The following is a 24,547-nucleotide window of genomic DNA, read 5'->3' as shown; positions in this document are numbered from 1 at the left end:
ATATATATATATATATATATATATGTATGTATGTATGTGTATGAATATGTGTGTGATATAAGTGAATCATAAAAGTAAAAAGTAGCTCTAACTTAGAGTTTATAGCTAACATCAGTAAATGGCAACTTGGAGTTGCTTTTAGATATGTTACAATTATAATAATAAATAATAATAGTTAATAGTAACTCACGTTCATTGGAGTGACTTTGAATAGTAATGAACACCGAAAACTTTATAGTATATAAGAGTAACGCCTGTTACTTAACAAATATAATACTCTTAGTACTGACTACTATCACTGTTAGCTACTGTTATAACACGGAAGCTAACAGTAATAGTAGCTCAAAACGAATAGCTTACAGTAGCTAACAGTTATCGACACCAACACCTGGATACAGCAATTATATATAATATTTGAAATTTGAAGTATTGTTTTAAAATAACATACACATTGTTAAACACACTTGTTTACATGCATGTGTGTGTGTGTATGTGTGTGTGCAGGAATACCCATCCTACCCAGCATTTGGCCAGGGTCAGTATGCGCAGTATTACAACAGCAGCCCGTACACGTCACCCTACATGACCAGCAACAACACGAGTCCCACTACGCCGTCCACCACGGCCACCTACACGCTGCAGGAGCCACCATCCGCTGTTACCAGCCAGGCTCTGACCGACCAATCAGCAGGTGAGATGACAGCAGGTGAGAACTAATGACTTGGCTCATGATTTTTACCTAATCCATGTAAGCATTCATTTCATATGTTACTATAAGCAAATAAATAGTAACTACTGCAATGAACTTATCGCTGCTATACCACTGGTATACCGGTGTATTAGTGTCCTAATCTGGATTTACTGTGGATGGTTTCTCTTCACAAAAAAAAATATTCATTTTTGGGTTCTTTCATTTGATTAAAGATTACATGTAAAAAAAGTGAACGTCAAAGTTCTGGGACATCGTTACACTTGACTTCTCCAACTATATTTGGTTCTCACTCCAAAATGTTACCACACACAACTGTATAAGATGTTCTTGGATGCAGTAGCATAACATTTCTCTCGACTTGAACTATGGGACCAAAGCTAGCTTTATGGAGATATGAAGGGTTGGGTTTGAGTGGAAGATCTTGAGTGGCCTGCTATAGAGCTCTGACCCCAATCCTATTAAACACCTCTGTGATGAATTTGAACACTGACTGAAACCCTAATCCTCCTTACCTCAGCTACCTGCTTTTACTAAGGCCCTTCGGCTGGATGAGCACAAATGTCCACAAGCACACTCCAAAATCTGGTGGAACATCTTCCCAGTAGAATGAAAGTTATTATAACAGTAAATGTGGACTTAAAGTAGAATAGGATGTTCAAAAAGCAAATAAAAAACACATGGTCAGGGGTCCACAAACATTTGTCTATATAGTCTACACGTAATGCTAAAATGTATGCAAAATATGCTAACAAACAGAATTATATTGTTATTATTATTATTGCTAGTAGTAGGAATATCTCAAGATATCTTAGATGAAGGATTCTATTTATGAGACTACAAATTATACACAAGTTCTGACTGACAATGAATGTCATTTCTTTTAATCAGACTTCCATCCCCAGGAGATCTTCATTCCATATTCAGACCTATAGAACACGCTTTGTCATACAGTTTTATACAAAATTCAGGAAATTATTGGCTACTGTAGATACCATAGATGCTTAATATAGCCACTGACATTTCCAAATGGCTCCTCACATGAATAATTCGCTTTATTCTATGATTTCACTTTAAGTACAAAGTTCAAATGAGTCATTTTTGACCCGAACAGAACAGACAGGCTAGATCAGGGCACTCCAGACACTCCCTTATAGCCATTAGTGTTGAATAAATGGTATCAAGGGTGTAAGCGGATCAGATAAACGGATTCAGCTGCACATTGTTCAGGTTTTGAAGGTGAAAGGCTTTCTTTTTCTTTCATTTTCTCTCCTTTGATACATTTTTCTGTGTCTTCCTGCAGGAGAGTACAGTACAATCCACAGTCCATCAACCCCCATTAAAGATTCAGATTCGGATCGATTGCGTCGGGCTTCGGACGGAAAGTCACGTGGAAGAGGAAGAAGGAACAATAATCCGTCTCCACCGCCAGACTCTGACCTTGAGGTAGAGCGAAAACTTACTTTCTGGTTCCAGTAAATATAACCAATATTTTTTAGGGGTTTAACCCAAACTGCTATCATGCGTAAAGATCGAGTTCTAAAAAATGTTTGTGAACATTTCAAATATTTTTCCTTTTGCAGTATGTATGTTCCAGATATGGCAGCATTACTGTTAATTTTTTTTGCATATATATTTACACCTTGTTGTATTACATCATTGATCCCACAGCATGTTAACATATCGCTTAATTAGCTGGTCATTATTGATCATGTTAATGCAGGAAGAATTTTTTTTCTGGTGCATTTTCTTGTATACCATCTTCTCCCTTCGCCCTTAAACCCTAGCGCCCTATTTATTGACAAGCGTCTCGGCTTGCATTGTATCATTGATTTAGCGTTCTCCTTCTCTCGTTCCCTTTCCAGCGCGTGTTCATTTGGGATTTGGACGAAACGATCATCGTTTTCCATTCCTTGCTCACGGGGTCTTATGCCAACAGATACGGACGGGTGAGTGATTTAAAAAATGAATGGAAGAGGAGGGGAAAGCATCGCTGAATGTTCCAGTGGAAATTGATTATATATATAGAGGAAGTGGTGGCTCATGTGGTTAAGACTTTGGATTAGAAGGTTGTGAGTTCAAATCCCAGCAGCCCAAAGCTGCCACTTCTTGAGCAAGACTCTTAACTCTTTACTGCTGTTGTATAAATTAGATAATAATAAGTCACACTGGAAGAAGGCATCTGCCAGATTCCATATATGTAAATGTAATGCACAGCTATCAGGGTTTTATGATTAGGTATGACAATATGCTGTAGGAATCTACAATAGTTATAGAGTTACTGTTCTGTTGTGAAGGAGAAACTGGAGTCCTGTTTGTTTTTTAGGTAACTGATATCAAATGAAATAGAATGTAATAAATAAGAACACACACATACCTATCTGACCATTTGGGATGGGTGGTATGTTTATAAGGGCGATATATTTATCCATTTTTGCCATTAAAAAAGACATTTATATAAATATTATTTATCTAAGATTAATGTGACATCGTTCCATTGAATCACAAGCTTTCAAATTATTTTTTTGTCTTGATCCACCAAGTATTGTGATGACATAAGATGTCATACGATTTAATTTTTGGGCTGTGTTAAATTTTCAACTTGATCTGCCAGTCAGACAAAACTTGTTTTCGTGTTGCGTTTTTTTCTGAACTTGTAAAGTAAAATTTCAGTACTTTCAGTACTTTGTTTTTGCAACATCACAAGTAATTTGAGTGAGGTTTTGATTGAAGATGTGTGGTAAATTTTTTGGCTTTTTCATGAAAGAATTGGTTCATCATCAATTAAAATCAGATTTTTTGAACTCGGCATAATTCAAGTTTAATGCGTATCTAAAAGACAAAAAGAAGTCTAAAAAGAAAGCACAGAAATAATAAAAAAACATAAAAACAATTTTTACTAACAAAATGCAGACCAAATTGGAATTTGAAATCTGCAGTGAAGCTTCATTTTGTCAATGTTTGACCTGAACGACCAATCAGAAACCAGTACTTGTGATGACACAAAATGTCAAATAATTCAAAAGTGCTGTAAAGTTTCAAAAGGATTTTATGCTCATTAGAGGAAAAAAAGTTTTTTTTACATTGTATTGCTAAAATACTGAAGAGCCCAATATTCCAGATTTTTCAGTTCTGCAACACCATTACACAAGTTTAAGCGGTGAAGCAGTGAAACCTGTCATATTTAGTGAATTTGTTGCCTCGTTCCAAGCCCAGTTTGACTAATTGTTTCCTTTTTTAATCGTCCCGACGAGGCCCGAGAGGAATGCGATTTGGCCTGCAGCTGTCTGAGATATGCGACCGCAAAACAGTTGCACTGAGAATGTCACTTCACACTTCTTAAGCGTTTTTTTTTTTTTTTGCTTTCCCGTCCTTCAGAAATACTTCATTGTTAGTTTAATGAAGTGCTTCCCAAACCTTTTGCTCTTAGCGAGATTAGCCCGGTACTTTCCGTGATTCCGAAGCAGACAGATGGGCAGATGGAGTTCTTTCCTGGTTTTGAGAGTTTAAAGGTAGAGCCAGCACTGAGCTGAAGATTTGGGAAAAAGTAAAAAGAAGAAGAAATGTAATGTAATGAATGATACATATCTAGCTAGAAAATTTTTTTATTCAGTATCTTGTGATGGTTAAATAATTAGTAGAAGTATTGCGGGGGCTGAAAATATAGTTTGGATTATTGGAATACTTTTTGCTGAAGATACCGTTTGTGACTTGGACTGACAATCAGCATTAATGTACTGAATGGGATTAAAAAAAAAACAATACTTAGGTCTAATGATGTCTTTAAACTGCCTTCATTTTCTTTTGTTCTAAAAGTCTGTGATGATGTGTGCATGTGTGTGTATGTGTGTGTGTGGTGATGGAGTTGTTTCGCTCACTTTGTTCCTGCATCGGGGTGTTTGATGGCTGCAGTGTTTTGTTTTAGGGCCTTGAGAGCTTTGCCCCTCGACCCTTAACTCTGTTTATTTACTTTGTCTTTGCTGTGCATGCTGGGAAAAAACTTGAGCCTCTTGGCTTCAAACACACACACACACACACACACACACACACACACACACACACACACACACACACACACACACACACACACACACACACTCACTTCTCTCATGTAGTTCAAAGTAACTTTATTACCATGACCATACCAAGATATATTTTAAAGATGCATACTGCCGCATCAACAGAGAAAAAGGACCTCAGAGGTGCACACACACACACACACACACACACACACACACACACACACACACACACACACACACACACACACACACACACATTCTCTCTCTCAGGCCTGCTATACCAGATATTAAAGATGGGATAAAACAACACATACTCGACTCTTCATCATCAAGTTAATCACGTCATTACTGTTCCACAGTCAGAAGATCTTTAAGTTACACTGCATGAACAAAACAAAGTCAAACGAGAAAGCAAAAAGATTAGAAAAAAATAAGATTGAAAAATAGTTTGAAAAATGAGACAAGGTTTACAAACCTACAAAAATCTTAAGAATAATAAAAAATTTAACAAAGTGTAGTCCAAAAATAGACAAAATAGAAAATAAATAATTCGAGAAAAAGTTGTCCAAAATAGACAAAATATATATTAAATATTTTGAAATATAAAAAGCAAAAATAATACAAAAACAGACAAAACATAATTTAAAAAAAATCCAAAAAATTGCTATAAATATAATTACAATCAATTTTTCATGTTAAATTAATAAGAAAATATATATATTTTTTACATTTTTAATATGATGAGTTAATATGATGTAATAATATGTTGATTTAGGACAAACAGAATAACCCAGAGTACGAAATCTCCATAAATTGTACTGTGCAATACAACGAGATGAGTTAAAACAGTGATGTATGATAAACAGAAATGTTTTTTGTCACCGAATGTGTATGAAAGATTCTGAAATGCTGAATGGTAAAGAATTCTGGGTTGGCTGTAATTATTTGGTTATGAAGTCATAATAGAGCTAAAACAGAATTAGTATGAGAGCAGGAAGAAAAAGAAACTGTATATTTTCCCCCCTCCTGTTGAACGCACACTATAAATAGAGCTGTATTGGAAAAGTGCACTGCTGTGCTTATCAGTTATCCTAATTGGCATAAAGGCAGCTCACTTCCATAAAGCTGATGGCTGAGACCAGCTGTGTGACCATCAGGGTTTTAGGGTGTGCCTCTATGTGTGTGTGTGTGTGTGTGTGTGTGTGTGTGTGTGTGTGCGCAGTGGTGTCGAAAGGGGGGCTGGGGTGGATTTGGCATCCTGCTGATGATGGCTGATTGGTAAAAACAGGTGGAGCACTGACAGGAGCAGAGCCTTTTGACCTTTTGGCCTCCTTGTATTCTTAACTCCTCCTGCTGAATGATTGTCTCGATTTAATTGGAGAGGATTCGCCACGCCGCAGAAATGCACTTTACATTCCTCTCAGCGCCAAACTCGTTTTTATTAACTGTCGGATGCAAAATGCAGGCGTGTGTAATGAGGGCGATGAGTAGCCGGCTCATAAATAGACATTATAGCAGTGTTGGTGGATCCTGATACATTTCAATATTATACTTGGTGTACGCAGTTCGTGTCGGAAAGCACGAGTGACACGGGTTAACAGATGGTTTGAAGTGAAATGTCGGACTTTTTAGTGGACTTTTTGGACAATTTAAATAAACTTTTCAATCTTCTCAAACGTTTTTGAAACTTCAACATTAAACATTAAGGTCAAATACCAGGAATTACTTTTATTCAACCAAACACAAAGCTTGTATTTTCCTAGAATGCTCCTAATTTCACAACATGGTTCTAACATAGATCTTAGGAAGCATGTACAAAGCAAATTTACTAAAGTATGGAAGTTGTGTTGGATTCATAAACATCCCAGTGCTGAATATGTTGTTTTGACCTTATATCATTTTTTCCCACAAAAATCTTTTAATATACATACTATATGGACAAAAGTTCCCATTTCATATTAAGTTCACATAACTTCTGGGAACTTCTGGGAAGATCGCTTGTGGAGATTTGTGCTCGTTCAGCTTCGAGGGTGTTAGTAAAGTCAGCTTCTGATGTAGGTGAGGTGAGTCAGTGTTCACATTCATCTCAAAAGTGTTCAACAGGGTTGAGGTCAGGGCTCTATAGCAACCCACTCAAGATCTTTCACTTCAACCCAGCTTATATAAACCATGTCTTCCTGGAGCTGGCTTTGTGCACAGAGGCATTGCCATGCTGGAACAGGTTTGGGTCTCATAGTTCACATGAAGGGAAAATTTTATGCCACATTATCCAAAGAAATCATATACGACTCTGTGCTCCAGTTTTGTGGAAAAAACACATATGGCTGGAAAATGCTTTTGTCCATAAAGTGTTCTTTATGATGATTTAAACATTTGCCAGATAATAGAAATTTTATATAAATAAAAAAATAAATAAAAAAAAACACTTCCTGGACATACTTAATTAATGAAAAAGAAATGCAGACCTGACGCTGTGTGTGGTTTCTCTGCGTTTAAATTATTTTCATTGTTGAGTGTGACATGCAATCAGGGGAAAAGCTCAGGTGATTCTTCAGGTGGGTTTACATTTAATCCTTACTGCTAAAAACACACACGCTCTCTCTCTCTCTCTCTCTCTCTCTCTCTCTCTCTCTCTCTCTCTCTCTTTCTTTCACACACACATACATACAGGAACAAATCCTCTCCTTCACCTGCTCTTCTCTGACTCTCTCTCTTTTAATAAAGAGCTTAGAGATTAGGAACATGAAGCCCTGAGTGAATGACATTTACAAAAAAAAAAAAAAGAAAAAGAAAAACAAGTTTAAAAGGAAGTGATTGACTATTGTCTGAATCCGCATTTAATAAGATTTGTAACGTCTTCGGTGCTCCAAGTTTGTAGAATTTACTCAAATAAAGCAAATAAACTGGATGTTAATGAAAAATGAATTACAGAATGATACGGAAACAAGAGCAAAAAATTGCAAAAATGCAAAACTGGAGTCAAGGAGAAGTAAAATAGACAAAAAGTAGTCCAAAAAGACAAAAATAGACCAGCGGAAGTGATACTGAATTAATGCGCTATATTTTGTAATAATATTAATGAAATATTTTGAAGTATAACGTTTATACTGTAAACCTTACTTATTTTAAAAAAGGGAAAAAAAGACCAGTTATCAAAAAAAAAGGAAAAAATACCTTCTTTCCATCTTTCCCAGAATTCATCCATTCAACTTCATTTCATTTAATCTGGGTCTTGTTTGATGTGGATTCTAAATAAAGGTGTCAGTAAAATGAGGTTTCGTTGTATAAAAATTTGAAAAAGATGGATGGTGTGAAAATAAAAGCATGTGTAGAATCATGCATTTTTGATACGACAATGAATTCATACTCACCTTAGTGCACTTTTACATTTTTTACATTCAAAGCCATAGCAAAACAGCAATCATGTTAACAAGGGATGCACCTAGTAATATATAATTTTAATACAAACTCCATATCAGTGCTGAACAGCATATGACACCTTCTGATAGTTTTCTACCAAATATCAAGTATGAGTGGAGGCTGTTTTTGTAGCAGTGAAATTTTAATGGCATAAAATACTCAGCACAATGCAGTATGTGGAGCTAAAGACATGTCAGTTCAAGGCTACTTCTAATTCCATATATGAAATAAGGAAATTTATTATATAAATGCAGTTGATTTTCTTTTTAGAAAATAAACACTTTTATTATATATGGACTTGAAGATTTATCATATAAGGGCCACTACTTTTTTCGTATATGTACGCATTTTCACATTTTCATAAAAAGAGTTTTTGTGTGACATGCCATGCCAATGTTTCCATTTATGGACTTAACACCATACATTTATATACAGTGTATATAAGTCTATATATAGATGCCATTCATATGTAGACTTTATGTAGCAAAAAACATTTCTGTATATGAACTCATTACAAAATCATTTGTATATATAAAATACATATGGCAAATATATATCTTTATATTTACTAGATGCGACACCTATATTGTGATTTATAAACTCCACACAGCACATTTAATTCAATTTAATTAATTTTTATTACATTTACATTACATATTACATTTTATAACATATTACATTTTGTTACATGAATTTCCATATCATCACAGACTTTATGTGACCAATAGATTTCCATATATGTACTCAATACAACATCAGTTACTATTTATGGGCTTCATACCACATTTTGTTTCTATTTATTTGAATCTATCAGCTACGGTTCCATATATGCACTCAAAATGCTAAGCTTATTGTGTGCTCTGACATGCAAAAGACTCCTGTATGATATTTTGATCAATCCTAATTGATAACTTCTTTTTTTTCAGGATCCGCCGACGTCCGTGTCTTTGGGACTTCGAATGGAAGAGATGATTTTCAATTTAGCAGACACACATTTATTCTTCAATGACTTAGAAGTAAGTGCTCAACTGTTTCCATTTTGTAGAATTTTGTATTTGTTTGTATATCTGTAACAAGAGCATTCAGATCAAGCCTGTGTGAGGAGTGAAAGATGTGGTGTGGATATACAGAACTACTCCTGGCTCCTTTGGAAAAGTGGTTGTGTTTGGAATTTTTTTTTGGCATGTTTAGATGAAATGTGCTTCAACTTGGTCAAATGGTAGAATGGAACCACCTCAGTTGCCTTTCTGTGCCAGAAAAAAAAATGTTGTTGGCTTCTGAACAGAAACCTTTCTTCCATATTGTTAGCATGTTTTCCTCACCCTATTATATAAAACCTAGTTCTGAAGTAAAAGTTATATTATGACTGAATTTCGATCTAAAGCAGCTACTGCTTATAGCCCACCAGCTAACATTAGCATAAAAACGTGAGCAGTATATAACAGAACAGTGACTATATAGTATACGTTTGTTCACCATTGATTGTTTGCCATAGACTATTTTTGTTCCTAAGATATATATATATATATATATATATATATATATATATATATATATATATATATATATATATATATAATTGCGAATATTTGTTTTATTTTATTGGTTCAGAAAACGTCACAAGCAGACTTGCTGTTTCCACCCGCAACCGCGTTCCAAAACCAGCTGGATTTGGTGTAAACCCTGGCAACCCTGTGTTTATGTTACATTACAAGCAAGTGCAATTTTGTGAGAGGAAAATTGCAGCTCATTTTTGCTTACCTCCCCAAACTCCTCCTAATTCTGCGCTAATGTTAGCGTATTCGCTTTACCATAACATTGTAAAGCCCAATCCCGAGATTGAAGATAAGTCAACGCAGACTGTATAGATTACATTATGAGCACGAGGCATTATGAACATGCACACAAGATCAGTCACAACACAGTGTCTAAGTTACATTATGAAGCTTAGCAGCAACAAGCGCTTCATGGCAGAAAAGTTCCTGAGCCTTGATGTATGACCTGAGAGCCCGTGGGACACCATGAATTTTACATGTCCTGTCAGACTCCCCCTACACTTTGCCCCCTTCTCCCCACCCACCCCCTCCAACCAGGGCAATTTGTCAGTGTCTAGTGTTTCTCTATGTGCTGTGAGTGTCTAAGTGTCATGCTGTGATGCTATCCGCCTCTCATGGTCATGGTTCAGGGCGACCCCCATTCTCCTGATTCATGCAGATCGGTGTAAAATCTGCCCCCAGGGGCAATTACTGCATGGGTGTCTGTCTGCTTTACCCAGTGAGGGGTAAAACTTAGGCTGGATAGGCCAAATTTGCTTCCTGTTGGTAGCATAGTCAGAGTGTTAGCCTATATATATATATATATATATATATATATATATATATATATATATATATATATATATATATATATATATAGTTTTTTTTTTACTTTTTACCTAGGAAAACTTGAAAGTTGTAGCCATTCAACATGGAAAGCTAAACCTTTGTGAGTTGTTCAGGGTTTATTATAAGATAAACAACTAAGATGAACTAGTTGATGAGCTAGCATGAGACTGTCAACAGTTTTTCGGACAATGAAAGAACACAGTGAGCGTGTAGACAAGACATAACTGTCAAAATATTAATGTTTTTTCACAGACATGTTGGTATTTTGCTAAGGAAACTATCTGCTTAACTAAAAATAGCAATTCTACTTAGCATTAAGATGTTACAAATTTGATTAGTTTAGATTAGATTAGAATCAACTTTATTGTCATTGGCAACAAAATACAGTTAGCATCTAACAATAAGTGCATTCTTAGCAGTGTAAAATGTTTGCATATGCACAGGTTGGTAGGCTCTTATATATGATAGATATCAATAATGAGAGATAAATGAACAATATGAAATTAATATTATGAATCTAAATATAAATGGAGCGACAAAAACATTAAATTAGAAATGTTTACCTCAGGGCATAGTTGCAAATGACCTTAAAAGTGGTCTGTTTGATTCCATTTGAATGATGCAGACAGTAGCTAGCTAGCGAAAGTAATAAAATGTTTGGTTAGGGTGTTTTCTTTTTCAGATATCTATGAGCTAGTTTTTTTTTACTATTATGGTAAAGATTTGCAACGAATTCTGGAGTTCGGTGTTGCCCCATGCCCCCATGATGAACAGCATCGTAGTAGGGCTGGAAGCGCGTAAACGATTATCTACTCACGCTAATTGCAGGAGCGCAGATTAACGCGTTGCACAATGCCCATTTCTTGTTCAAAATGTCATTCCTTATTTCTCACTGAAGACTTGCCCCAAGCCAAACCAACCAAACCCCATTTCTGTCGCTCTCTCTCTCTTTTTCTCTCCCTCTCTCTCTATAATCCGACACCGCTGACCCACAAGCTTTCCCTTCACGTCCTGCTCGCGTCTGACCCTGCAAGAGAGGAAATGTTTTGTTTGATACTTAAGTGTGAAGTGAGCTGCCAAGTTTCATTAGTCACCGACCTTTTCGGACAAGGAGGGAAAAAAAGAGAGTGGGTAGAAAGAAAATGTTTGTGCTGCACAAGACAGCCCAAGTCACAGTCCTGCGATCAAAGTTAATGGGCGGCAATTGGCTGTTAAATATTCCCGTATGTTTGGCCACATCGGATCGACTGAAGTGTGCTCCGATTTACAAGACTCGGCCGTCTTTTACTGAAAAGTCAGAAAAATTGAGGCAGTGACAAAACAGCTTCAGTGTGGCCTCAACATCTGTCCCGTATTTCGATTTTTTTTCTGTTTCATGTTGCCTATGGACGAACTGGCAGCTCGAGCGTTGGAGCCTCTTATAAAAACGCATGGTCGCATTCGGTCGCTGTGCTTTATTTCACTGAGGGAGTTATTAAGGCTCGTTTTTGATGCCTCCAAAGCCATGTATGCTCTCTCTTAATACTTCAAAACTAGAACAGCATGAGGACAGATTCGCCACAAACGCAATCTGACAGCAGAAGTAGCCATGCGCGCACTTACGTTTTTTTGCGCAGTTTGTATTCTTTTTAAAAGGCGAACACTGCGGAAAAGTTGTATTATTTTTTTAGGTTAAGGGCTTCATCTAAACACAAGCGAACAGACTCGCTCAGTGTAAACAACACCACAGCAGCTCTGTATTTATGGCTCTGTCGAAATGCATATGCTATATCTAATTTAGTCAGAGCCATAAAGGGAAACCCCGCTGCTATCGCACACCACACACACTCACGTGCGTGCGTGTTACTCAGAATAACCAAAGTATTAATAATGTGCAGCAGATTATAGAATGTAATAATTATTAACTAATACAGTTTTATGACTTTTTAGATGTTTTTTTGTTAACACGTGACTCCGGTGGATATAAAATGTTTTGTATTGACAATATATAGACAATAGACAATAATTATATAGACAATATAATCTGCTTAATTTTGTCTCCTGCAGTCCCAATTTTGCATTTGTGTATGTGTGTATGTGTATATATGTGTGTGTGTGTGTGTGTGTGTGTGGCTAATCTTAAAGTGACAATGCAGAGGATTGGAATAAAAAAGAAAGAGGTCATGCCGAGCTAGTCAGCAGGGATCAGTTACACACACACATACACGCACACACACACACACACACACACACACACACACACACACACACACACACACACACACACACACACACACACACACACACACACACACACACACACACACACATACAAGCCACTGAATAAACACAAACCCACGGCATATTGATCAACAGAATAAGCATTAATGTCCCTCTCGGCTATACGATAATAAATTGTGCAGAGAAACTGATCCACTTAATTATTAATATTTTACAAAGACAGGACAAATCCATAAAACACTCATCAGCAATATGATCTAGGTATTGATTAGATGTGCTGTTTTCTGTTTTTTTTTTTTTTTTTTCTTTTTTTGTAAAAGAAATTGATATATAAAGCCCAAATTAATTATTTAAATACATATATGAAAAAACTAATAGATAAGCAAACAAACAAATAATTTAATAAATTGTACTAATTAATAGTATTGCGAGATTTGCTATCTATATAATTAATGTACATACATATTATTTACTTTAATAATAATATACTCATATTATTTCATTAACTGATTTTTCTTAATGAACATATCATTACATGAGACAAATAGACAATAATATAAATAACAATGAAACTATGAGCTATGAATTTGTGTTCATTTTATGTATTTGCGTGTCTCTATCACCTTTTATATGCTTTATTTATTTATTTATTTTTATTATTTCTATTATCAGGCCATATCATTGTATCCCAGTCGCACATTACACTAAAAGCAACAAGATCTCACACCTTCCAAACGTCTGCTCCTCTACAAATCACCTGCAGTGTCGGATGAAGTGTCTGAGAGTGAAGAGAAGTGTGTGTTGGGATGAAAGCATTCCACTCGGTGTGTTTGAGTGTGTGTGTGTTTGTGTGTGTGTGTGTGTGTGTTAGAAGATGTTAAGTGTGCATCTATTCTGCTCTGCTCACTCTCTGCAGGGAAAAGTTAGTGGGTAAAAATAAGATAAGACCGCCTGTAGGACGGAGTTCCCTGCCCGAGCTGGGCATGGTTTAAATTAGAGACATGCTCACACACACACCCAGACACACACACACACACACCCACACACATACACATGCACAGAGGAAGATAGTGATGACATGGCAAAGCTATGACTCTTTCATTGTAACACAACAGTCGAGATCTGCAGTATTTGCTAAATGATGATGATGATGATGATGATGCTGATGATGACGATGATGATTATTCATGTATGTATGTATGTATGTATGTATATATATATATATATATATATATATATATATATATATATATATATATATATATATATTACAGATATATCATTATTCATAATAATTTTGTTTTATTTATATTACATTTCAATGCAAATAGATGGATTTTTGCAAGTCATTCCCCGTTCATATTTATATATTTTTGCCCCATTATTTATTTACATAAAAGCACCTTTTTTAGATTATTTGTTTATTATATAAGACTAATGATTATTATTACTATTTTTCAAAAACACTTATATAATTAGCATTTATAATATGATTATTAATGTACAATAATATAGCATTTACAATATTATTTATTTTTTGCCCTGCGCTATATGGATTATTTAATAATTTTTACTGCAACTTCTAGATGCAGCTCCTATATAGTTGAACTGCTCAATATTCAGAAGACGGGTTCGGGTTCGAGGCATTGCTGTGGTTTCTTTAGTCGAAACTCTGCGTGACCTGTGCTGCATCCTATTGTTCCCCCATAATTCCACAAAGTCCTTCGAGCTTATCAAAATAGAGGAGCAACTCTTTTGAAAGTGAAATAAGTCATTATCATAACTTTCCCTGCACTCACCGTGTGTGTGTGTGTGTGTGTGTGTGTGTGTGTGTGTGTGTGTGTGTGTGTGTGTGTGTGTGTGTGTGTGTTTAGGCGCTGGATTTGACTCTGCGGATTTTAATGTGTGTTTTTTGTGTCTAGACACGGCAGCCCTCATGGGTCTGTTGGAAGGACTAAAGAGAGAAAGTAGAGCCTTCAAAAGGCGGCCCTGTCTATCTTCTCTCAACATGCCCCCCTTTTCACATTTACACACACACACACACACACACACACACACAATACAATACCCGTACCACATCATCACAGCTGGATAACACTGCAAGGTCGATGAGAAAACATTGCTAACAAATCCGTCATATAATGGCGATACGAAAATCCACATCTTGAGTGTGTATTATCCAGGTGCTCTATCAAACTCCTGCTTCTGTGTGAGAGGCTAAATAAATTTCATTTTTTTGTTTGTCATTTAAATTGTAGGTAAAAAAGATCAGATATTGAATTTGAAGGAGTGGGCATAAGGTTTTTTTCTCTTTAGTTAGTTAGTATGAAGAAGAAAAAAAAAACACTCATGATACCCGTGTTTCCAATGAGATGTTTTGTGTATACGTGCCCGTGTGTGTTTAAATTCCACAACTATTCAAGCACGAATTGTGGATTGGAATGAAGTGGGTCTGAAGAACTTCCTTTGTTCTTTATATCCTGTATCTGACCCACAGGTAAGCTGTCTCGCTCTTTCTCGCTCTTGCCCTCCCTCCTTCTCTCCCTCCCTCTTTTACTCCTTTTGCCCTAACAGCACTTGGAGTGGGTGGGGTGATGGGTTGGTAAAGCTAAATTTCGGGGTCACGACCCCCCCCTTCCACACCCCCCCTTTAGAGATGACAGACTTTGCGAATGGAGTAGCGGCATTGAGAACCTGCGAACCGTGGCTCAGGCTTTTTCACATGGGGCCCGAGCTTGTAGACCCGGAGGAATGCCGTGATGACGGGCGTAATCGCTCACACTGCTCTTTTGTTACTCAGCTCGCTCACCTGAGGCAGAGAGACAGATCCAGAAGATGAGCCAGAAGCAAAAGCTAACGCTGCTTCAGGTCCATGAGTGTATATTAGACAATGGGAAATTGTGAAGAGAATCAGGCTTGAAATCTGAGACTGAATAGAGAATAAAGAATAAAAAAAAATATTTTCTTTAAAAAAAAAAAAGCTCAGAATCTAAACAGTATATGAATTATTCAAAGATATAAATCAGAATATGAATTAATGTGCTTCATAATGTGCGTCATAATGAAATTCTTCTACTTCTTGTTCCATTATTATGTCCCTCAGATATGCAGGAACAATTGGTTTAACTATAAATCATAATCCATTGAGAATCGGAGTCTTTATACAAACAGCACTTACAGTGATTGATTTACTCAGATCACCCAAATGAATTATAGAACCAGAGACTTGATTTCTGGTGTAAAGAGTGCAAGCATAAATTCCAGTAAGAAGTCAAGTTTTTTCAGAATCCGAATCTTAAATAAAAAATGCACAATGAATATCGCTTGTCTATCAGATAAGGCCACAGAAGGTGATATATAGGAAAAACAACATAAAATGTACAAAGAAAGAAAGAAAGAAAGAAAGAAAGAAAGAAAGAAAGAAAGAAAGAAAGAAAGAAAGAAAGAAAGAACGAAAGAATGAAAGAAAGATATGTGTCACAAGTGAGTGTTTACATAAGTCATAAGCATCAGCGGCTTCAGTTGAGACTCTTGTCTGGTTTGGGGTCCTTTTCCTCCTGTATGGGGAAGAAAATAAAAAAGGAGAGAAGTAGGCAAGCCAGCAAGAGTAATGCAAGACGGATGTTTCTAGGGCGAAAGGGAAAAGCCAGGTTTTTGTAGTTTGAAATAATCATTTTCTGCTCTTTTTGACGTACTGCAGCTCTCCTCTGAGCCGTCAGTAGCAAAAGTCCTTCCTCTGGCCAACAGGAAGAATCGGCCTGATTGCTTAATGACAGACGACAGAGGAACAAAGGAGCCTCTGATAGCCACTGTGAAAGAAAAAAAAAGCTTTCGCAGAGGCTGACCTGAAAGAGAGATAAAAAAAAACAGTGGATGAGAAACTGTTAGAAGGTGATTTTTTATGTGTTTATTTTAAAGTTTTGTTTCAAGCATGTGCATTTTCATTACGTCGTCTCTGTCTGTTAGGACAAGGCCGGCCAGATGCTTAAAAAAAGGAAAGAACAAGATGGGGGAGGGGGTGATGAATTAAACAGAAAGACAAATTGTTTGCTTAGGAAGTAATTACGTATGGGCCGTAGAGGAGGATCTTTGTACGGTGTACAGTAGGAACATGTGGAGCGAGTTAAATGGTGATGTAGTTTGTGAAGATCGCTGCTTAGAGAAGGAAGAGCCGAAGACAGGGTAAGAGCAGTGATTCCATTTGCACTTTTATTGTCTTTGCTATCTCAGATGCAATCTACATTATCCCATTTCAGCTTTTTTTAAGGCGGTTTAGTAAATAATACTGTATGGACAAATACTGTATGGACAAAAATATTGGGACTTTTTCAGCGATATGTGGTTATTCCCAAAACTGTCACGGCACAGTTGTGTAGTACGTCCTTAGATTTAGTGTCATTGCCCTTTACTTGAACTAGAAGACCTTAACTTGTTCCAGCATGACAATGCACATGTGCACATAGTGAGCTCCATGAACATCTAGCTTATATGGATTGGAATGAAAGATCTTAAATGGTCTGATATAGAGCCCTGACCTCAACCCTACTGAACACCCCAGGCCTCCTCACCTCACCCACACCAGTACCTGACTTTAAATACACCCTTGAATGAGCATGAATCTCCACAAGCACACTCCAAATTCTATTGAAGCATCTTCCCAGAATAGTGAGACTTATTATAACAGCAAAAAGGGACTTCATGTGGAATGGGATGTTCAAAAAGCACATACTAATCTTATGGTAAGGTTTCCACAAAATATAGCTAATCCTAGCCATTTCTCTAAAGGTAGCACTGCTAAGCATTCTTGTGGATTTTTTTGGTTTGTTTGAGAACAAGTCCCCAATTTTAGTGTTACAAAAGCATACATTTTAAATACATAATACTACATATTCATTTATTTCTCCTAAGGCTAGTTTTTATGCTACCTTCCCACTGAGGTAATTGTTATGTCTGGTAATTTGTTTATTTGTTATGTTATTAAATGAAGCGAAGGTGGATTGCAGTTTTACATAACAGACATTTTGGAGTGTGGTTATAGAGATCTGATTTGAACTCAGCGTTCCAATTCATCCCAAATGTATTCAATAGGCCTATGTCAGATCTCTATCGTGAGCCACTCAAAAATCTTTCACTCCAAAACATGTAAACCATTTATTAATAGAGCTAGATTGTGCGCAGTGACATTGTCATGCTGGAACACGTTTGGCTCTACTAGTTCAAGTAAAGGGAAAATTTCCTACTATCACATTTAAAGACATCCCATACAAGTGTGTGCCTTCATCTTGAACAGTTCGGGGAAGAAGAACATTTGTCCATATAGTGTGGTTGATGTTGCAACTAGTATAATGTCAACTAATATAATTTCAATTAGTATATTATTAATACAAAAATATGAATTACTACTGCCTATGCTCTGAAGAGTTATTAAAATGTTAAGATGTGTGTTCCCGTGGCTCTGCTTCAGTGCTAAATATGCACCGCGGCCTGTTAAAGCACTTACCGCTCATTCATTCCTGCTCATTTAGGCTTAACAGTGTTTACGAGTGCATGTGAAGGACGAATAATGAGTCTCGTGAGTTTCTGTAAGACACTCAGCAGTCGACTGGTTTATGGGAAATCCCGCTGCTCGTGGTGATTATCGGAGGTTGCTTCGGTTTTTCTTGGCTTCTTTTCTCTGTACTTTTTTTTTTGCATCTTGTGGAGGCCTGCCAGTCTGCAGTGCAACATTTAATTGTGTGTACTTGTACTGTAAATAAATAAAACAGGAAGCGTAAGCATGCAGTGACTCCAACTTCATATAAAATTTTATATATTATTTCTAAAAATACTAATATACATTTTATTTACCTAATTTGGGCCTCAGATGAATCCTGTTTTAAAGTTATCATCATCTTATTTTTAGCTCTTTTTCTAGACATCATTCTCCCTCCCGCGTTAATGATTTTTGCCTGTCTAAAGCTGCCGCTTCTCCCAATGACAAATTGGTACTTTGGAGAGTATTAAGGATCCATTGCTGAAACAGATTACACAAACAGCTCGAGCAGCTCCACTAGGCAGTCCATCTTCTGGACCCATAATGCTTCGGAAGTCTCCATGTGAGGTCACCCCCTCCCTCCGTTGCTCCCTCGCTCCCTCTATCTACCCGTTGTCCCTCCTCCCCTTTATCGGAGTCCACAGAGCCCTAGAGAGGAGCAGAAGGCCACTGGGTCAAAGTCTTTTCCTCTTTGGATCTGGAGACTCGCTGGGAGAGAAGGCCTGCATTAGAGCAAAAGGTTCTCGGGGTCAAGATTTTAATTCTGTTAGAGAACAGATGGTTTGAGTTTCTCGGCGCGTCGCCCCCCCCCCCAAATCCAGGGAGATGAAAAATTTGTTCAGAGGGGAACCAATAAAATAAAAAAGGTTTACGGTCCAAAGCCCTCTTTTTACCCTTTGCCTGCTCTAGCATTAGCCAGGAATGCCGTAACATCAGCATTTGGCCAGGTTTGGATTGAGTTCAAACAAGGAAGTCCTTTGGTTCATGTGTTCTTCAGTGTCTTAACAAATAGAACTTAATTGAAAATAAAGGGGGAAAATAGGAAAAAGGAATTTACGAACCTCCAACAAAAATAGTCATAAACTGTTCACATTCTGCTGATCGGCTGAAATAGGTCATTATCAAACTCCGAACAAGAATATAAAAGTCAGCTTGGCCTCAATTTAGTGCACATATTCATTTTAGTGTCTCAATTTTCATCCTCTAATGCAGCTGATTGTTGCAATCCAGTTTTTCCAAGCCATCTGAAATGTGTTGGATCCTATGGTCCAGGCACAACTCCCAAACATTCAAGTGCAGCAATGGGTGAGTGGGTGGGTGGGTTTGGTCGTGTGGATGGTGGTGGGTGGTGGGGGTGTAGGGGGTTTGGGGACGCCTATAAATGGAAAACTAATAACAGATTTTCGGTCTGCACTCTTTACAAAAAAATCGCCTCAGGCCATGCTGGTGTGTGGCTCGGCAGCAATCAGAGGTCATAATTTCATTGGCGGTTAGCATCAGGTTCAATTTTTCTAGTAGGTTACATTCAGCAGAAAGTCTGGTTTGTGTTAGAGTCAGTTTGGGAGCTGAGGAACTCGACGGCCTCTCCAAGAAAACAAAAGGAACACGGATGCACCGGTTATCCTGCAGATTGCATTTTAAGCACTGGCCTGAAACAATGCCTGTGCTATTATCCTTATCAAACTTCGATTATAGGTTTATGACATAAGATACATTAGTTCAATTTGCTCATCTAATCGCAAACATGATCAGGTGACCACATCATGCACCTATTTTTTTTTTTATCTGTTGCTCATCCTGAAGCTTGCCAATGTATATTGTTAATTAATATCCAGGTATTGGTGGATCGTTTCCTTTGATTGCATTGGCCTTGTTATTTCTAATCCAGTCTCATCCCGCTGTCTCGACAAACATTGCACCTAATGCAGAAGCCAGACACCACTCAGAGACTAGCATAGCACGTATAAAGCAGCAATCATTATCGCAGCCGAGAAGAACTCGACGAGTAGATACGTGGCAAATGCCGGCAGCTTTGCTGTATGTTTTCAAAGCCCCACCAATGTCGTCGCCGCTGATGTTTATCTAGCAATAGATGAAAAAAGCATTAAGCTCTTCCCTCTAGTTCTAGTGGCTAAACCCTCAGTCCCCTGATGACTGTGTTTATTTGTATTAAGATCGAGCAGGTGGGGTGGACAGGGGGGTCGAAGGGGACTGGGTTTGAGCCTGGAAGTGGTTTTGTGCCATGATTTTCTGCTTTCCGCCCTGAGCTCTAGGCTTCAAAATGAGAATTCCACAGTTGTTGACATTACTCACTTTGCATGGATTCGAGCTGCCAAATCGCACCCAGTTTCACACGTGTAAGCCATTAATCAAAATCGGCCTACTTTAATTCAGACTGTCTTCTTTTTTTTTTTTATTAGGAGTGTGATCAAGTCCACATTGACGACGTGTCCTCCGATGACAACGGTCAAGATCTGAGGTAAAGCTAGTATTCTGATCAGAAGATCTAAAAGGACTATTTATGTCTATGTACAGAGCTTATATATTGAACAAAACATCTAGTTTTTTCAGACATCAAATATCAAGGCCAATCAACTACATTTGGTGCATTTTGTGCGTTCTCAACCCAATCTGAAACAAATTTGTGTCTATTTTATAGCACGTACAACTTCAGTACAGATGGCTTCCATGCTGCGGCCACCAGTGCCAACCTGTGCTTGGCGACTGGCGTGAGGGGAGGAGTGGACTGGATGAGAAAACTGGCCTTCCGCTACAGACGAGTAAAAGAAATTTACACCACCTACAAAAACAACGTCGGAGGTAATTCTGCAATAAAAAAAAGCTTCGCAAATTGCTTGGTTGCAAGGAGGGGAAAAGAAGGGAATGAAAATGTGTATCAACAAAAACACTCAAAAGTTTTTTTTTTCCACTGAGCATCAAAATTGGGTGGGGGCTAAATTTTGCAAAATTCTCGAGTTGTTTGCAAAAACGGGCCAACTCAAACAAAGCTTTCTGCTGTTTTTTCAGGACTGCTGGGTCCAGCCAAAAGGGAGGCCTGGCTGCAACTGAGAGCAGAAATTGAAGCTTTGACAGATTCCTGGTTAACACTGGCACTGAAAGCACTAACATTAATCCACTCAAGGTAAGGTAAAATTATTTGAAATGCAAATACATAAATATAAAGAAAAAAAATCACGGAACACTACCAAGCTATACGTTCCCAAATTCAGGACTTTATATTGTTTGGAAACAGTTATAGAGTCACTTAATGATGACCAGATTAGCCAGTGTTTTTGAAAAATGTTTTTTTTTCTGCTCCAATTCCAGGTCAAATTGCGTGAACATTTTAGTGACCACTACGCAGCTCATCCCTGCCCTCGCAAAAGTGCTGCTCTATGGACTGGGAATAGTATTTCCGATCGAGAATATTTATAGCGCTACGAAAATAGGTGAGTGATCGCTCCTCTACCTGCGGCTTCCTGTGAGCCGAACAATCACGATATTATGTTATTATGTGTAAACACCAGGAGACGGAAGAGCAGGATTGGTTTAGGCTGCAGAAGGGGGCGGACACACGAGAGGTTTGAAGTCGGTTTCTAAGGAAAAGGCCTAATCAGGCTAGGATTATTTTCTTGGAGCTCGGCCTGAGCTGGGCCTCTGTTTTTTTTTTTTTTTTTTTTTTTTTTTGGGGCCTGCATATGAAACCACTTCGGCAAATTTATGTCATTCCACACGGACATTTTTTCCCTGTCCCCCCCACCCCCTTCATTCCTGCCTCCGCTTCTTCAAATGCAAAATAAACTCTAGGCATGGAGTCCATGGGTTTTTTTAGGCCATCCCAGAGCAGAGACGGTTCTGGTTGCAGGGTCTGCATGCCTCCCTAAACTCTGGCATTAGCATGCGAGGCTGATTTAGCTCGTTAAACTCCATTTGTCCCAGGTTTAGGGAGGAGAAAGACACACTTAATGCTTTTCAGGCCACTTTTATCTGGGCATTGATCTTATCGAATCCCCCAAGCTACAGCTAAGTGTTTACACTGGGTAATTTTGTGTAACTTATTGCGTATTTAGAGAGCTCTCTACAAAAAGGGCTGGCTCTCAGACGCGTTTGGAAGCACTAAAACTTGTTTCTGTTCCTCTTCCGCAGGCAAAGAGAGCTGCTTCGAGCGAGTAATTCAAAGGTTCGGGAGGAAAGTTGTTTATGTGGTGGTGGGCGACGGAGTCGAAGAGGAGCAGAGCTCCAAAAAGGTAAACGAGAAAGCCTTTACTCGACCCCACCCCCAACCACCCCACCCCTCTTCCATCTTTCACTTTCGTCCATTTATTCCCCAAAATCCCACTGGCGCAAGGAGAAAATAGCTTCCACAATTGGATCAGCACTGACAGCTCGAGTGTAAAAAGGGGGCGAGATGGCATAATTACACATTGCCGTGCTGAGCTGATGCAGCATGAATGCATGTAACGCTAGACAAGTCCTTTCAGGCATGAGCGAGAGAGCAGCCCATAAACAGAGCATGCGTTAAAGAAGCTTAGAGCTTTGTTTGATGAAATGTGGGATGTTTTTTTTTTTTCTCTTGCTGCGGGTTGAAGACTAGGGAACGGCTCGGCTGCCAGAGCCTTTTGATGTGTTGTACGACACGGCGCAGTAGCAGCCGGGTCTTGTACTTGTTCTCGTCTGTTCTGTTCAAAGGAGGATTTGAAGGATTTATGTTACCTGCTGACTGTCTAAAAGCCCTTTTGTGCACCGAGTTTCTGCCAAGCTTTTTTTTCATTTAGAACTCGATGCTCTGACCATAAAACCGCAAAAGACGAAGATATTCATTAGCTAATTAATTACCTGGGGGGAACAAACACATTATCATGACAGCTAAGAAACAGATCCAGAAGGTGAAGCTGCATGTTGACACTCTGCTTCATTATATCCTGCCAAGTATTCAGTTGCATGTTGTCGATTCGAGATGCGAGGAATGTGTTAACACGGCTTTGTCTTTTTTTTTTCTCCCCCTCTAGTTGTTTGTCTGTTGTAATTCAGTGAAAAAGAATCTCTATTTGCAATCAGAACAGTGTGAGATTAATAGAAGGATGTCAAGAGTTTTGTTGTTTGTTTTTTCCTTCTTTTGTTCACTTAAAGAATTCCCAAAACAGTCCCGTGCTGCCTAATATCCCAGCTAAGGTGAAGGAGATAGCATCTCCGCCTTTTAAAAACTTAAAAGCAAAAGAGAATTTACAAAACAAAACAAAAAACAGAAAGAAAGAAAGAACGAAAAAAAGTCTTTTAAGGGTCAGTGCAAGCTCCTCTAAGCGGAACATATGCCTGAGAGAATCTCTACTGTTGATAAGAGGCAGTAATGGAAGCACTGAAGACTCCTGACAAGCTTCTTTCATTCTCGCAGACTCATATTTCTTCCAGAGTCTCTCGGAGAACAAAGCCTCATTCGCAACGCTGTGTTCAGGGTAGTTCGGGCCGTACAGTACATTCATACTTCTTTTCCCAGTGGGACTTGATTTAAAAAAAAAAAAGGAAAAAGTAATTGAGAGTGCAGTCAATTCTTTACATTACAAATGATATGTTTAAAGCCTTTAAATAAAAGAAATGCAGCTATAAATACATAAAAGGAAAATTTGGTAAAAAAATTTTCTTCTTAATTGCACCAAAACACTGTAAATACATTTCAAGCATAACTTAAACAGCTTCACACTTAAGATTTTTGGTGCTTTTTGTTTTTTGGACACCAACCTTCTCCAGCTAGATGTGGTTCTTCCTCAAACTGGTTCTGCAAAGCTGGAAGCCCACAATTGTAAAGCCTTTGTATGCAGTAGCATTAAAACATTTTTTCTTTTTATTTGAACAAGGAGACCCAAACCTGTTCCAGCATGACAATGCACCTGTGCACAAAGCAAGCTCCATGAAGATATGGTTTACATGGGTTGGGTTAGAGTGGTAGATCTAAAGTGGCCTGTCATAGAGTGCTGACCTCAACCCTGTTAAAAAAATTGCACTTCAGGCCTCCTGACCTCACCTACATCAGAACCTGACTTTATTAACACATAGCTTATTGAGCACAAATCTTGAGAAGCACACTCCAAAATCTAGTGAATCATCTTCCCAAAAGAGTGAAAGTTATTGTAACAGCAAATAGGGAATAATTGTGGAATGGGATGTTCAAAAAGCATATGTATCTTATAATCACATATAGCTAGAATAGTTAAATATCCCAATACTTTTGTTGAAGCTAGCTGATTGAAATAGCTAGCTAAAT

General features: G+C 37.9%; 1 protein-coding gene across 13 annotated transcripts in view; it reads left to right on the top strand.

The window, feature by feature from the left end:
• The window catches only part of eya1 (EYA transcriptional coactivator and phosphatase 1), a 50,726-nt gene that overhangs the window by 22,490 nt on the left and 3,689 nt on the right, over window positions 1-24,547 (top strand). For 8 of the 13 annotated variants that reach the window (XM_046833944.1, XM_046833953.1, XM_046833950.1 and 5 more), the window contains 9 exons: window positions 505-706; window positions 2,013-2,155; window positions 2,575-2,658; window positions 9,078-9,167; window positions 20,709-20,767; window positions 20,948-21,108; window positions 21,316-21,430; window positions 21,616-21,737; window positions 22,435-22,535. In XM_046833944.1, the coding sequence (XP_046689900.1) occupies window positions 505-706; window positions 2,013-2,155; window positions 2,575-2,658; window positions 9,078-9,167; window positions 20,709-20,767; window positions 20,948-21,108; window positions 21,316-21,430; window positions 21,616-21,737; window positions 22,435-22,535 (1,077 nt within the window). The remainder of the gene's footprint in view (window positions 1-504; window positions 707-2,012; window positions 2,156-2,574; window positions 2,659-9,077; window positions 9,168-20,708; window positions 20,768-20,947; window positions 21,109-21,315; window positions 21,431-21,615; window positions 21,738-22,434; window positions 22,536-24,547) is intronic. The other 5 variants (XM_046833955.1, XM_046833954.1, XM_046833951.1 and 2 more) reach the window with 1 other exon arrangement.

The sequence above is a fragment of the Silurus meridionalis genome, chromosome 21 (genome assembly GCF_014805685.1).
Source record: "Silurus meridionalis isolate SWU-2019-XX chromosome 21, ASM1480568v1, whole genome shotgun sequence".
NCBI classification, from domain to species: domain Eukaryota; kingdom Metazoa; phylum Chordata; class Actinopteri; order Siluriformes; family Siluridae; genus Silurus; species Silurus meridionalis.
This window is presented reverse-complemented; position numbering and strand designations above follow the sequence as displayed.